The sequence below is a fragment of the Botryllus schlosseri genome, chromosome 8 (genome assembly GCF_051294905.1).
Source record: "Botryllus schlosseri isolate E-star chromosome 8, Bs_hap1, whole genome shotgun sequence".
NCBI classification, from domain to species: Eukaryota; Metazoa; Chordata; class Ascidiacea; order Stolidobranchia; family Styelidae; genus Botryllus; species Botryllus schlosseri.
The window spans coordinates 8,348,101-8,364,235 of NC_137243.1; the positions used below are offsets into that span (position 1 = coordinate 8,348,101).

The window sequence follows — 16,135 nt, forward strand, 5'->3', positions numbered from 1 at the left end:
TCATCGTACTATTCTTCTGGACTAGTCGACTATATATCGCAATACCCAGTAGCCTACCCCAACTGAACCGACGGCTAATCGTCCATAAGTTGACTTGAACTGGCCGTTTCGCTCTCATTTCACATCTGTACTGCCAATCAGCAAATCCACATTTGTCAGACACTCACAATCACAATCCCAGACATCGCAGGATTTTTCAAGGCGCCTCGTTTGATTGCTTCAAATATAAGTATTCGTGATAACACGGCTGTTTTGGCCATCAATGGTTGCAAGCAATGAGGCCCGATTAGCAATCGAATGGTGACTGTTGTAGTTATATACGGACAAGCATGCTATTCTCTCTGTACACTGTGTACAGGTACTACGTACTAGTCATATTTAGATATGTTTCAAGACTAGTATCTTGATACAACCACATACAAATGTTATTACCCCGGAGAGCATATACAATACATAATAGTAGGCCTACAAAACAACAATAGTTGATGAACAAAATTGGTGATAACTGAGCTTGGCATGTAGTGGGAAAGACTGGAATCACGATGAAAATACATTGAAATCTTGTAACCAAATCTGAGTTGAGTGGCATATCGCGACCGGGCGACCCAAGCCTCACACATCACGAAGAATGCATTTTAATATTCGTATGCTACGGTTTTACGGGTATGTCTACAATAGACATAGAGAACGCGCATACGACAGTTGTGCAATGTACGTACAATAGGGCTGTTCAAAAATAACTTTTTTTTCCTGATTCCAGCCATTCACTGATTAAATTGTCAGGTTGCCACAACAAAGGGAGCACACCAAATTTGGTTCAATTCGAACATGTCTAAGCGTCCGCAGAGCCAATTAAAATTTTTAATTTAATACGTAAAATTAAAAAAAAAAAATTTCAAATTTTTCTCTCAACCCCATGAAAATGTTGAGATGTCTTCAAAGACCATGCAAATGAAATTTGAGTCAATTCCAACCAGTAGAAACGGAGTTATTTGAGTTTTTCGTTGATAATTCTCGGATTATCCACCAATCAAGGATAATTGGAGAATTATCAACGAAAAACTCCAATAACTCCACTTCTACTAGTCCGAATTGAGTCAAATTTTATTTGGATCGTCTCTGAAGACAGCTCAACAATTTCATGGGGTTGACAGAAAAATTTGAAAAAATTTTTTTTTCAATTTTCCTGTATAAATTAAAAATTTTAATTGGATCCGCGGAGCCCTATACTTGTTAGAATTGAACCAAATTTGGTGTGCAGCCTTTTTTAAGGTAACCTGACGATTTAATCACTGAATGGCTGGAATCCGGAAAAAAAAGTTATTTTTGAACAGCCCTAACGTACAGTCGTACATGTACGTACAGGTACAATTGTACATTGTACACGTACAGTACACGCAACGCAGCTCTATGAAACATTTCTGTTGCACGCTATATCAAATTGGGGTGCGGGTCGCGTTAGCACATCTGTCTTCTTAGATTGCAAGAAGTGTGTCGGTGTCGACGACCGGACGTATCATTATCCGCGGTTTTGGCCAACCGGTGCGGACATTTTGGCCACACCGCGGATATTGTTGGCATAATTGCATTTTGCCTAGATGTATTTTGGCCAAAACTTCACGTCTTCACGTGTTCCGGCGCGGAATAAGGGGTTGGCCTCGAATTACCTGTGTATCATAGTACCTCAGACCGCTTGTTGCACACAGCTACACTAAAGCATCGCAATAGTATCAAATGGTTTTTTCCAGTCAAATATTTTAATGTCACACTTATTCGCTATTAACCAACACAATCACTTCGTTTCCATGCACGGCCGACGGACGGCCGAAAGGCCATGACGCATGCGTTGTACTTGTGGGCCGTGTTTCCGCGACCAGGCGTAATCCGACCGTGACTTGGCAGAATTAGGTGGGCGAAGCGTTCACGATGACGTTTTTGGCTTACTTACTCTGTAATAATAATAAATCCACCAATCAAGGATAATCTGAGAATTATCAACGAAAAACTTAAACAACTTCGCTTTTACAAGTTGGAATAGAGTCAAATTTATTTTGCATCTTCTTTGAAGACAGCTTTAGCAATTTCATGGGGTTGACAGAAAAATTTGAATTTATCTTTTAATTTTCCCTGATGAATTAAAAATTTTAATTGGATCTGCGGAGTAGATCTTGGATCTGCGCAATACTTGTTAGAATTGAACCAAATTTGGTGTGCAGCGTTTTTCAGGGTAACCTGCCAATTAAACAGTGAATGCCTGGAATCCAGAAAAAAAGAAAAACAATGGAGGCGTTCTGCCCCACCCATGTCGCAAAACGTCAAATTGATGGACAATGGACTTGGACAATATGGACATAGATGAATGATAATTTTACATATGATAATTGATACTTGGACTCTCCAGGCGATCGTGGTAGAGTGGGGACGATATTTCGCGCCTTAAGTTAGAAAATCAATCCGTTTCGACCAGGGATATCTAGAAACTAGTTTCGACTAGTTTGGTGGATATTATGACGTTTCCCGCTTAGGGTAGGCGACAGGCGTGTTGCCCACTGTACCGTATTTTCGGTCCCAGTGTCTCATCGGTAACACATCTCCCCGCCTACGTTACTTGCAATTATAGGCCTACACAAAACAACAATATGTCAAATATGTTTACTGCAGCAGCCCTTTGCCGTCTGGACCCCGCATATAGTTGCTTTTTAATAATTTTACGCAATTATTGCTATTTTCACACCCATATTTTCGAAATACATTTTTATTGCAAAACGGTCATTGCCGCAGGCTTCTTGGATAAAGCAAACGAAACGAACAAGTGAAAGCAATGATATATATAAATCAGGGGTCGCCAACTCAAAACGGGTCGCGGGCCACGTTTCAAAATTTGTAGAGGCCGCGGGCCGCATGAGTTCGCTGTCGAGATAAAATCAGTCACGCAGTTTAACCTTGGATTAAGAATTTAACCATAGCAATTTACAGCGTAGCTACGCTGTAAATTGCTATGATTTAACAATCACAATTTGAAAACTTTGCTCTCTGATATGGGCGAAGAGCATATATAGTTACCACAAAAGAAATAATCTTATTAAAGACATTCAAATACAACAAAAAATATCATTATCATCACTTCCATAATAATTTGAACTATGAGCGCTGAGCAGCGTGCGATAACTGGCAACACTTTTCAGACTAAACAATCGATATAGCTCAGTGAGCTACACACGGTAACCTGCCATGTAAATCAAAAGCGCACAAGTACAACACACGCGCGTCCACGTCGTCCAAATATCATATGATCGACCGAAAAGATCATCGCTCTATCAAATATGCCGGACCTGATGTGTGGAATAGTATCCTGCCGGCCATCCGACAGTCGACGAGCATGTCCACATTCAAGTCGAAATACAAGCAATTACTACTAAATAAATACAGTCCATCCTCAAGATTACCGGACCACGACTGACCTATCGATCTCGCTTCCCATGACATGCCGCCCTATTTCTTGTCGCTTTCTTTTTCTATACTATCTCCTTTAGGCTACTTTCATTCAGTGTGCACTGCATGCCTCCTCTTTACATCGCCTAGGCCAAGGTGGGTGTCAGATTCCATAGTCTGCTCCTTGTCGATGATCTTGATCAGTGGTTCCCAACCTTTTTCGGTGGCAGGGCCAAATTTAGAATTTCAGAGTACGGCCGGGGCCGCACGAATACCAAGGCAATGGAAGGAATCCAAAATAGTCACCAAAATATGAAAATTGGCATTGTTCCGATCATTCGCTTGACGCCATTGGCCATTGCGTTGCCGCGCTCCCGTTGTTCAGAACAATCAACCTTTGCTGGCTATTTCGGAGTAGTTTCATTGCCCTGGCGAGATTTCAACTCCTATGTTTGGAATCAGTGCGACACTTGCGCTCGAAAACACCGACATATCAAATTATACGGACGCTTGGGTCGCGAGCTATAGGACTACAAATTATGCTGCTTTTTGCCGGCTAAGCAGTACGCATCTCGGCGTATTCAATCGTGAGTCACTTGTTGCACATCTATCCGTAAATTAGTTATCAATACCAAGGGCCGTAACAGCACTTCGTCAGCCTCCCCCCCAAAAAAAAACGTTTCTCTTGGACCCCCCATAGGGTGATAAACAGAACTTCGAAGCCCCCAGACCTCCTCAGGCTAGATGGCTATTTACCGCTATTTATCATCTAAATCGGGTGTCCGTTTTAGGCAGCTTCTCTCGACTAATCGCGCGAAGCGCGGAAAATTTATAAAATTCATGATTGAATCGGTCAATATAATCGGGAATTGCATATATATTGGTATCAATTTTTATCCTCTCTCTGCTCACGTAATCAGATTGACCGGTTGAGCCGAGTGAGTTGTGTTTAAAAAGGTAGGACCACTCAATAATAATTAAACATCTTCGGGCGTATACCTGTTGGCAGGAACGAAACCGCACTTCGTTATGCCCCCCAAAACACTTAGGTCTTGAGCTCCCATAGGGTGATAAACCGACCCCCCGTCCTGTTGTTCGCTTCTGCCACGAAATCAGGATCCCCGTTTAGTGAGCCAGCATGGAGCGCGAAAATTTTCGATAATTCAAAATAAAATAGGTCAATAAGATCGGCAATTGCATATATATTGCTATCAATTACTTGTCCTCTCTGCTCACGTAATCAGATTTACCGGTAGAGCTGAATGAGGTGTCTTGGAAACTGTAGGGCCCGTAAATAATAATTAAACGTATTCGGACGGGCGAACCCGTTGGTACGACTTCGTTACATGATGTTATTTGTTATTTCGTGACCTCCAGTCTGCTCTATCAAGAAATATAGAATCACGCAAACATACTAAACTAAAAGATGCACACAATTTCCAATTGGTAGTTCTTCACTGGCATATAATTTTTCCCTGCGGGATGGTAGCCTATTTGTCTCGTGACGTTCAGATTGCCAAGACAGGAACATTCGGCGCCAGTCATTTAGGCGCCTATGGTCAATTATACCAATATGTATTTTGAATATACATAACGAAGTTTTCGGTCAGCGTAAGGGCAGTCCTTTTCGGCCAAGGTCTTCTCGCTGCCGATCGTCCTGGCACGCTTCCTGGAGTCGCATGTTACATGGCTTAAAACTGTATATGTCTTCGTGCGTCGTGGCGCGGTAATGGCCAACGCCGATATGCCTACTTCTATAAATCTTTGCGTATTTTATCTTTGTCGAAGAGTACGGAATAATGAAGGTACTTGGAAACTCGAAATCGCGCGCAGCGCGAAAAATCGTTGAAAAAGTTGCATAAAATTTCATAAAATTTATGCTAATTCACTAAATAATTTTGGGCCCCCTTCGAGCTCGCTCCCCCCAATTGGGGGGCTTGAGATGTGGCAGTTACGGTCCTGTCAATACCTATATCTATAGGTACTGCCCGTTCAACTGGAAAGTTAGGGCACATTGCATTGAAACAGCAGTGACGTAATCTTAGCAGTCTACTCACAACTTTCCTGCAATCCTAATTGAAAACTCCAGACTCCAAGCCAAGCAAAAGTATTTTATAAATATATTTTTTTTTCATAAATCGATTTCTCAATATTTTTGTGGGGGCCGCAAGAAGGCTAGCTGGGGGCCGCATGCGGCCCGCAGGGCCGCGGTTGGGAATCACTGATCTTGATCTTGTGGGGAAGCCCCAAGTCGTTTTCTAATCGTCTCGGTCTTGGCGGTGACGGGGCCATGGCAATATACCCATTCATATCAGCTAATTCTTCATCTATAGAAGGGCTACCATGGCCGTGGCTCAGTGGGCCGAAGCCGTATCAGCTATAGTGAGGAATACTGATGTTGGTCACTCATTTTGAACAAACGGAAATATTTTTAAACTGGAATCAATTTCAGCATTTCAAAATGCTTTACTTATCGTTCTTCCGAAATCTCAAATCGGGTCGCGGGCCGCAAAATATGATCACGAGGGGGCATGCGGCCCGCGAGTTGGTGACCCCTGATATAAATCATTGAGCGAAAGTCACTCACAGCAAGATATCTAGCGCCAACGCGCGGGAAAAAGTGTCAAAAGTCGATGTCAAACATAAACAAAACATCCTGAATTGAAGATACACCCGGTAAAGACAATTATTCACTAATGAGGTGATACGGGCGACACGTCGCTGTCAGTGTATGCTTGGGGGCGAAGGGTGAAGATGAAAGAAAGGTCAGTTGAAATACTTGTTAAATCAGATAACTCTTATCTTTCTCTATGTGTTAGGTTAATAAGTTGCACTATTATTATACCGAACCCATTACGTTTTAGGTCATCACATTAATGATCGCAATTTCAGACGGGTATATGCGGAATAATCCTGACCGATCCCTGACCATATATGTAATGAAAGTTCTCATCGTATGCCCGTCGTCACGGCCCGCGACCGGAAATGTGAGCACCGTTCAACGTATAAAATGCCATCTAGATTCAGCAGGCATACCGTGTTTATTGCAAGACATGGAAACGTTAGCAAGAATGAGCGACGGATGCATTCGAAAGATGATCCATAAGTTTGTTGTTGAAAAAGAGATTACTGGAATTTTGCTACTTCACGCATTTAAATGTGCTAATTTAGTTTTATGCAGTTGTATTGGTGACAAATGCCACAAACTCCTTGTGCCATATGGTTTCATATTTGGGGGTACCGATATAAATGTTGATATGGAGGATGAAAGGAAACGATCTATTATGAAGAATGCTTTGATTTCCGCCATGTTCGCTGTTGCTTTTACTGAAAGCATGGTACAGTCTGCAAGAACTATGACACCGTTTCTTGAGTTATTCGTACAACCCCAAGCTGTTAGTATACCAAAATGCAGTTTAATTGACATTCCCCGTAAGAAATCAAACCAGTGTGTGTGCCATTCTCCACAGTTGTTCCTTATGGTTGCAGGCATGCGTCCTGTCAAAGATCCTACCTTCCTCCTGGAAAGTTGGATGGAATTCTGTTCAAATCACAAGGAATTGTGCTTGAAACTTTTGATTATAGGACCTGTCTTGGACAAGGTATACATGGCTAGATTCCATGGTCAGATCTCATATTTAAAAGTTCAGTATGGCTTTGACACACTAGTATTGGAAAAGAATTTGGACTATGACAGCATATGCATGTGGATGCATGACAAAAATTCATTTCCAATACTACACACAACGCCAATACCCAATGAAGCTTATAAGTTACTACTTTCTACCCAAGTTTTTGCTTCAGTCAATTCCTCAAAAAGCGAGGGTATGTCATCTGCTATACTTGAGTCCATGGCTGTATGTGTCCCTGTAATTGCGAGGGCAATACCTGGCAACTGCGCCGTGATTACAGAATCACAGACTGGGCTCTTGTACGATACTCCCGTTAAATTCATTGAACAAGTCCAACGTATCTTATACGAGCCACGTCTTAGAGATCGCATCATAAGAAATGCTTTCAAGTATGTATCTACCCATCACTCTCTGCAAAGAGAAAAGCAGTTTTATATCGGAACTTGCATGCAGTATTTCCGTTGAATTTCCACTGTATTTTTTCAGCACATTGCATCAGTTCAACAACTCTTACCTGACGTTGCCTTTTCAACAAGTTCAATTTTGCGCTAAATCGGCCAGTCGGCTCAAATATTATAACTGTTCTGTTACACTAATCCCATCTTCAAAGATAATGTTGCCAACTTTCTGTCCACAAGCCCTATAGTTGCATTTTGAGACCTTTGAAGTGAACACAGTTGAATGAACCGTTGGTGTGATATGCAACTTCAAAATTTTCCTATCATAACTTGCTCGAGTCAACTGCACAGTATTACACCGTTCCGAACTAAAAAATCTTGAATCTTGTTACAAGTATCGGATTTATGTAGTTTCTATATATTGTTGATGGCAGTAACTACCTGTTTACTGTCATACTGAAACTTATCTTTCCCATATTTTTAATTTATATTCTCTGCAGTATTTGCGTGATGTCTCATTGATTCCAGATCAAGTTTGCTTTGCGCAGGGACCTGGTAGTTTAACATCACATTTGCTGAAAGCGTGCCTATTATTATAACAGCAGTATTTTCATGTTTCAATGATTCCCGATCATGTTCGTTTTGCACAGTGGCCTGGTAGTTGAACTAACATTTTCTGAAGCCTGCCTATTTATTTTCAACTTTCCCTCTATAATTTGACTGTAGCATATAAGCTTGCGTGTGTACAACTGAAAATAAAGCTTGGACTTTTTAGAAGGAAAACCGCTGTGGTACAGTATGTTTCAGCACAATAACCGCTGACGTAGTGAGTAAATGATGGTTTATTGCAACTTTACATGACTTGAGAAATCGTAACACCGCAAACAAGTGAATAAAACAAATGATCAATTGATCAGTCGCCGTCGATTGAAAGCTCCACCGCAAACAAGTGAATAAAACAAATGATCAATCGCCGTCGATTGAAAGCTCCAGTCAGTCGGGATTGCTGTTCACAGTGATGCCTGAGTGAGTGGGCACAGTATACTTAGACTAAGCGTTACATCAGTAATCGCTTTTTTAACCGCTCCCTGCTCTTCTTCGTGCCAATCTTTGGAGCTTTGACCTTGTCATCTGGGGGCGGGGAATCTTTCGTAGGCGAACATGGCTTAGGATGATGATACGCCGATTTGCAACCAGTACAAAATTCGAATCGACACTTGTACCGGTAGCAAAGGCCTTTGTTGGTACCATCCCCGTATATCTGTAATTGCAAAAGCAATAGCGCTATAAGTCAACATCTCTGCCATTGCCGTATTATTTGTAGGGTGGCTGGGCATATCTTTCGGCAAACCACATGCTTCAAAGCATGAATCTAACTCGGGTAAGTTGAGATACTTCAGTGTAAGTCACATTTAACCTGCTGTATCAAGCTTCACAGACTTTTAAAATAAAATTTGACGAAATTTAACAGTGCATATTAGCGATAGTTGACAGTACGCTACACCAGAATCTAGCAAACATAACAGTCAAAATCAAGTCCGTGGTTTAAGATGGACTTTGCCTTGCAGAGACTTGAATAGTCACACATAACAGGCATAATATTGAAGAGATGACAGTAAATTTCGACTAAAGTATGCAACAAAAACAACCAAAAAAATGAAATTTACTGTTATCTCTTCAATATTATGCCTGTAATATGTGACTATTTAAGAGATAACAGTATATTTCAAATTACATTCAAGCTCTAATTTTGTTTTCAGTTGCATACTTCAGTCGTAATTACATTATGGGTTGATTTTTATTTTTGAAGTTCCCCGGTCCGCAAGCAGCAAAGTTTGAGAACCGATGATAATATGATAAACATCATTTCAAACATTTAAATCATTGACGATTGAGAAAGACCAACTAACCTTCGCCGTCCAACCGCATTTGGGACAGGGTCTCAAACTCTCCCCGAATTGCAACGTCCTTTTAACGCCTTGATTGTGCTGAAATTTGTCGTTCGCCGGAACAAAGCAGTTTTTCCCACTTGGTGTTTTCGGCATGCAGTTCTGCGATTTTGTAGGCGTCCTCTTTGCTAAGAAACAAGTGAATGTCAAAATATATTTCGACATGAGCATTGCAGCGCCACAGCAACTGCTTGATAAAGGGTAGTGGCTTGAAAGAGTAGTAGAGATGACGAAGTACTCTAGTCTCAATAAATTATGCTTCCCAGTTTACCATTTGTTGATGACCTGTACCCAGTACTTATTTTCAAAATTGTAGAGATTGTAATAGGGATGGGGATGCATCCGGCATAATGTGTCACGATTTATTACAGCACATTGATTGATGTCCCATTCAAAATGATGCAAGAGGTAAAATCCATTGATCAAATTATAAATGTCTTAGAGTACCGTCGAATTGGAGTTAGTCTAAAAATGTATCAACCCTAATTTGTTCGACCGCAGTGATCTAGTCCATGCAACTAGTTGGGTTTGCTCGAGTTCAATCGAAGCCTTGGCTATGGATATTTACATAAATTAACCCTTATGCTAATCTGCCATGAATATTTCAATCTCAAACACGCGGCCCGTGAGACCATTTTGTGCGGCCCGCGATGGCATTTTAGATTTCGAATATTCGACAATATTGAACTGCCAATTATCCTTTTTTGAATTTGAGAACTGGAAATTCGCTCTAAAACTATTCCAGAAGCCTGAAATTACTCCTCAAACTTCACTATTACATCACTTTCAAAAGTTACCACACAGTGGAGAATCAGCTATTACGTCACGTTACTTGTTTATGATGGTAAAACATGACCCGTTGATGATTAGTGACTGAAAATTGTGATTTGGACTTGGGCGCGACCTTTTGTAGAATTACTAGAACTCGGACTCAATGTGTGATGAAATAAGAACGACTCTAGTTGAGTCGAGTCAAACGTTACAATCAGAGAAAGACTTATTGTGACTCGGAACGCCGTGACTTGGTACAGCCTCGGACGCAACAAAAGATCAAAATGGTATGGGGAATGGTAATATATTCAAAGGTATTAACTTGTGTTGCGTAGCTTATTTAGATATCTAAGCAGGTCGGATGGCAACCATTGAAATTGTGTTGCCCCTTGATGTATAGTTAGTTAAATCCTGTGTCATCTTGGCCCTTGGATATCTTTTTCTTTGTTCTCATCGCCAATTAAATGTGGCGAGTTCAAAGTAGTTGTAGCATCCGCTTCACAGCTGTAACACCAATGGATTTTTCGGCGATTGGACATTTCTATTGCTATGGCACAGTTATCATTATTTTCAAGTTGTTATAGATCTGTTGCAATATTCGAAGATAAATCTAACGCTGATTTAATTTGACTTTGGTAAGGACATGATCAATAGCCTAGTTATCAGGAGTATGCCCGAATTAGGTTGTAGGCCTACTGCTCCAATGATCTGATGTCAGATCAATCATTTTAAATTTCTAAAATATTCTACCTATAGTTGTTACACGTCAAATGTCCGCTAGCTGCAAAATTTTGAAGCGACAGCTTTTACGATGTCCTGATGCATTTGTACTCTCGCATGGTGTCTACAACTAAATATACAACTATAGTTTGAATAAAATTGTTGCAACAATTTTATTAGAATATTTCTAAGTGTGATATTTTTCGTGCCAGGCGTGAGTTCACAATAATTAATCACATTTCCCGATGCGTGTGGAATGTCGGTCTGCAAGATCCCGCCAAATAAGGCCTACATGGAAATACATTGAATCCCCCATTAGTGTTGCGGCCCCATCAAAAAGTAGGAAATTGGCCCGCGAGCACATTTGAGTTTGAGACCTCTGATCTAGGATGAACAGGAATTAGTGAACAGATTTGTTCCTAGTCACAGTCAGTTCAACCACCAAAGAAAGCTCATTTTCAGATACTACTAGCTACAATAGTATTTACTATTTACCCCGTGCTTGCAGACCTCCAAGGGCACACCTTCCATTCGACAGATCCCGATGTGGTCCAAATTTTGCTGGCGACTTCAGCAGCGCCTTTTTAATGGCGTACGACGCCGTCACGTTTTCTGAACCACGAAGACGTTCGTCGTCCCGATATCGCTGCTTCAAAGATTTGATCTTTCCCCGCAGATATCTGTTACGCTTGCACACTTGGGCCCAAGACACGGACACGTGACTACACCGTAATATATCCTTCGGACGGATCGTACTGAATATCTTGGTGATCACATGAGTCAAGTCTTTATGGGCGAGATGCGTAATGATGTCAAAGTGGTGTTGACCAGCTTGGCAAGTATGTTTGGAGTTCACCACCGTACACCTAGATTTAGACTGGGCTTTCACTCCTTGTCTAGGCGGTGCAAAGGTGGGTTTTGCAAATTGAAAGCTATCAGTCGACAAGGCGAGAGAAGAGCCTTGCGAAAACTGGATAGTGTTGGCGAATATAGGAGTAGGCGGCGTGTCCAGGATGTCATCATATTCATAATCCCTGGAAGACAAAATCATTTTCTTGCCTCAAATTACACGAGTAAAAACAAATGATACTCACCTATCAAGAAAGAAGGAATTGCCGGGAGCGCAATTGTCAAAACTGAGCGTTTGTTTTTCCAAATCATTTTGACATTGCAGCGAGTCAAAAGCAAGTCTTTTCATGGGGCTCTCCACGGATGTGGTACAATCACCAGCTTTTCGTTTCATCGGAGAGGTAAAAACAGAGTAAGAATCTTGGGATAGCACGCTTGTCGCCAGCGAATCAAAGCCACTGTCTTGTAACGATGCCCCTAGATTTCGAGGACGGCTTATCGAGTCATTGTTCCCGTTATTTCCATCATGATTCAGTTTCTTTTCGAAGTTTCTCTTTTCTTTTTTCGAAGGAAATAGCACGGCTTTGAGGTCATCAACAGCGATATTCTGCAAATAATTATATGGGTAATGAAACGCTCGGAAATTGCGGGATTATTGTATATACTTTTTCCAAATATGACTGCGTTTTCGAAGAATGCTGATGCGAGTGAACGCACGGGGAGAGTCCTTGTAAATCTCCCTTCATGATGTCATTGGATGCGGGGGTGTCATTGACTTCTGTGGTATTCGGGGTGCTAGTCAATCTGCCCCTGACATCGGTCTTCGGAACACGGAGATACTGTTTCCCATTCCACACTGGATTTCTCAAATTTTCACGAGGCGGCACGTTTGTGTCGAAAAGGTCCAGGTCATCAAAATTGAAAACAGTCCTCTGTCGAGAACAAGCCGGTGACTCTGTTGGCGCATGTTTAGGACTCTGTGACCTGAAAATACGAAAATATAGTCTTGTAATCAGCGAATGTCAATACCAATGATATTTTACCTTGCATGATCAATAATATCAATATTCTGGGTTTCTTCTGAAGTCATGTTCGATAAAAGTTTTGATGCTTTCATAAATATTAAATATATAGTATCTAAGGAAAGAATCGTTATGTGGAAAGAATCGTTATGTTAAATTGTGCAAGACTAAGACATTCATAGTAAAAACGTAATATTGCTATTTTCTTACAGTGATTAAAGATTGTTAGAGGGTTTCCTTGAAATTAAACTGCAACTTCTAAGGAGTGAGGCACAGAACTAGTGTGATATGAACAACAGAACAAAATTGTTAATACATCACAGCTACACCTTGTCCATTTCTATATTGTCCATACAGACACGACTTGGTGGAAACCAGTCGTTGATATATTCTTGAGTAGGTTAGTTTATGAAATTACCATGCAATGGAACTGTGAGCCAAAAAAAGTAGATAACCCAGTTTAATCAGAATTGGAGCGAATTACGTGATTATAACAGAAAGCGAAGCGTAGAATAGGCCAATCCAAAACCAGGCTGCAACAAGGGGCCGGAAAATCTTTCAGTCAGCAATAGCCTGATTCACTCGTATTTCGTGGCTGTGGAATCAGAGTACCCTCTGTCCATTTTTCAAACTTCTAGAAATTAACGTTTTTGTACAATTTTAATTTTCTTTCGGCCATGGTTATCTTTGTCAATTGTCATCTTGTTTTAAACATAAATATAGCCAAGATATAACCAAAAGAAAATGAAATTTTACAAAAAATTGATTTTCTTCAACTATATGATGAATGGGCAATGGGCATAAGCTACGGTATGCTAATTCCACTGCAATGACTCTTGAATTCGAAGACACAGGAATAAAAGGCCATACAATAATAATTACAATTGGATAGATAGGAGGCAATATATCTCGAACTGCAATTCAATATAATAATATTCTTGGTACAGATTCATAGAGGAAGATATAATAAGGAGCTTATGGACGAGATCAATCAGGCATACCCTATTGCTTTTGATTAGAAGCTCATGCATGAACTATTTCAAGTACACGAGTAGCCAATTATATGGGGCTCTTCCTGCACCCTAGGTCGATTAGTTTTTCATTGTTTACTGGAGACGACTTCATTGGACCAAATTCAAAGATTGACTGATTCGAAAATATAAATTAAAATCTGGTTAGGGCACTGCAACCCCTCTATAATCGCTTCCACTGACACCACTATAAATTAATTTTTGCTCTGGTCGACGCCATCATAAGATTATCAATTATATTTTACTTGCGGCCATGAGAAAGCTTATGTTGAATAAACGCGCGACACGTCTCATTTCATCTCCTTACTGATATTCGCTGGGCGCTTGTTATAAGATTGCACGATGCAGAAATGCACACCCCTGATTACGCTTACTTATCGTTCCATGCTATTGTTAAATGGCTGCATTGGTGACTGGAAAAACTCTGCTTCGCTAGTAATACAACGACAAGCCTGGACACGAAGATCTTAGTTCGCGACCGTAGTCGCTCGGCAAAGCCGCGTCAGTAAACATACGTTACGCGCATTTATTTAAATGCTTTTGTCTTCGCGATATGTTACTACGCATCGAAGCGTCGCGTCCACTGCGTTGTTTTGAAATTGCCACGCTAACGCTTTCCCGTGATTGGATGATAAACGCTTCTCGGAACTGGCCGATCGTTACGCTTGACAAATTGTCGGAGGGAAAAGTAACAGTTCGGTAAAATGTTGAATTATGTACTTTGCTGTAGATCTGTAATTCGATCCATAATCCATAATCGTAAGAATATATTTTCAACTGCCCAAGACACTCACAGAATGTACAATGCGATAGACAAGACAAAATGTGATGTACAGTAATGAACAGATGAGGATGCCGAAACTACCAGTTGCGGTCCCTTGATGTGGCATTCAACTCGGCCTCGTGCCCGCTGTTACAGCCTTTTCTATGTTAATCTTAAATAGTCGGGCCTTTTAGTCTAGGGTTACCATACGTCCTCTTTTAAGAGGATTTGTCCTGTTTTTTGACTTTTTTGAAAGTGTCCTCGGAGTACGCCCTTTTGTCCTCTTTTTTGAAATTTTGTCCTCTTTTTTGAAAATTTAGGTCACATTTAGAGCAAAATGCGAGTGATATGCCGTAAATTAGCACAGCAGTGACGCTCAAACGGTATTTTGAGCTCTGAGCGAAAAGATGACCTTTTTCTCAAATTTCTGAAAAAGTGTCCTCTTTTTAGATTTCCAAAATATGGTAAGCCTATTTTAGTCGTTCTTTCTTGCTTCTTGTCTTTATTCCATTCTTCATCGGGTCTTTTTCTGTTTTTTTTTGTCGCCGTTAACAGCGACGCGGGGGTGAGGAGCCCAGAATAACATCTGACGGCGGGATTTAAAGGGATTTGAAGCCGATGCTTTGAACTAGGTTTGAACTAGGTGAACTAGGTGGTACGAGGTAGCAGGTAGTATCGTAGTCTTGTGGTGTTTTGAACTGTTAAAAATATTGATAAAACGATGAACGAACAATTTCATTGGAGAAAAATCTAAACATCTCTTGTTTCAGTAAATCGAATGTGACGTTCAAAAATCTTGACCTATGATCTAAAATTTTACATTTCCGTCGCTGCGATCGTTTCAATTTGACCGAGAGGGTGCTCGTTAGGGATGGACAGTTGGACATGGACACAACCATTTGTGAGAATAAGTATTTTCGAGGACCTAAATTTCACATTTCTTGTCACTGAAAGTTATTTCGGTTCGGATTATTAGCAATTTTTATCAGTTCAATACACCACAAAATTGCGATACAATGAAAAGATAGGAAGGTGTCGAAACGAATTGGAGTATTCTTTGGAATCAGACACCCACCTTGGCCTGAGCGATGTAAATATGAGGCATGCACATTGCACACTGAATGAAAAGTAAAAGAAGATAGTATAGAAAAAAGCAAGCGATGAAAAATAGAGTGGCATATGTCACCTAATGTCATGGAAGGCGAGATCGATAGGTCAGGTCGTGGTCCGGTAATCTTGAGGATGGACTAGTATTTATTTAGTAGAAATTGCTTAATGCTTATATATTTCGACTTGAATGTGGACACTGGACATGCTTTATCAATAATAATTTGCATTTCGATATAGTTTCTTCCCATATGTGAGAGCCTCATTTTTCTTGCAGTAAACGATCCCTCTGGTGCGTTTTCGTGACTCGTGGGAGACCAAAGTCATAGTCACCGGAGGGTGATCACGATCCGGTCCAGGAGTCGGAGCATAATAAGGATTTTGTCGATTTTAACCTAGCCTGACCGGATCCTGATTTTGGGTCTGCTTGAAAGACGGATTTAAAAATGATTCTACCACTG

The 16,135-nt window shown here is 40.8% G+C and overlaps 2 protein-coding genes across 3 annotated transcripts; one reads left to right on the plus strand and one right to left on the minus strand.

Annotated features, from left to right (window-relative positions):
* The first annotated feature begins 6,048 nt into the window (after positions 1-6,048).
* Positions 6,049-8,375, plus strand: LOC145444817 (glycosyltransferase 1 domain-containing protein 1-like). 2 transcript variants are annotated; one of them, XM_080322834.1, is made up of 2 exons: positions 6,049-6,197; positions 6,297-8,375. In XM_080322834.1, exon 2 carries the CDS (start codon positions 6,309-6,311, stop codon positions 7,527-7,529), a length of 1,221 nt encoding a protein of 406 aa, XP_080178960.1. In that variant the 5' UTR covers positions 6,049-6,197; positions 6,297-6,308; the 3' UTR covers positions 7,530-8,375. The 2 variants fall into 2 exon arrangements, with proteins under 2 accessions (XP_080178960.1, XP_080178961.1); XM_080322835.1 differs by having other exon boundaries at positions 6,092-6,197; positions 6,325-8,375.
* On the minus strand, positions 8,287-12,952 carry LOC145444816 (uncharacterized). The gene is made up of 7 exons (XM_080322833.1): positions 12,795-12,952; positions 12,417-12,735; positions 11,997-12,358; positions 11,398-11,936; positions 9,373-9,539; positions 8,433-8,723; positions 8,287-8,379 (listed from the first exon to the last, which is right to left on the minus strand). Exons 1-6 carry the CDS (start codon positions 12,866-12,868, stop codon positions 8,520-8,522), a joined length of 1,665 nt encoding a protein of 554 aa, XP_080178959.1. The 5' UTR covers positions 12,869-12,952; the 3' UTR covers positions 8,287-8,379; positions 8,433-8,519.
* Between the last annotated feature and the right edge of the window lie 3,183 nt (positions 12,953-16,135).

Coding starts and splice junctions, on each gene's coding strand:
- LOC145444817 (XM_080322834.1), top strand. CDS start 6,309: ATGATCGCAATTTCAGACGGGTATATGCGGAATAATCCTGACCGATCC.
- LOC145444816 (XM_080322833.1), bottom strand. CDS start 12,868: ATGAAAGCATCAAAACTTTTATCGAACATGACTTCAGAAGAAACCCAG. Junction 9,540..11,397: donor TGGAGGTCTGCAAGCACGGG/GTAAATAGTAAA, acceptor CTTGTTTCTTAG/CAAAGAGGACGCCTACAAAA. Junction 8,724..9,372: donor AATGCGGTTGGACGGCGAAG/GTTAGTTGGTCT, acceptor TTGCAATTACAG/ATATACGGGGATGGTACCAA.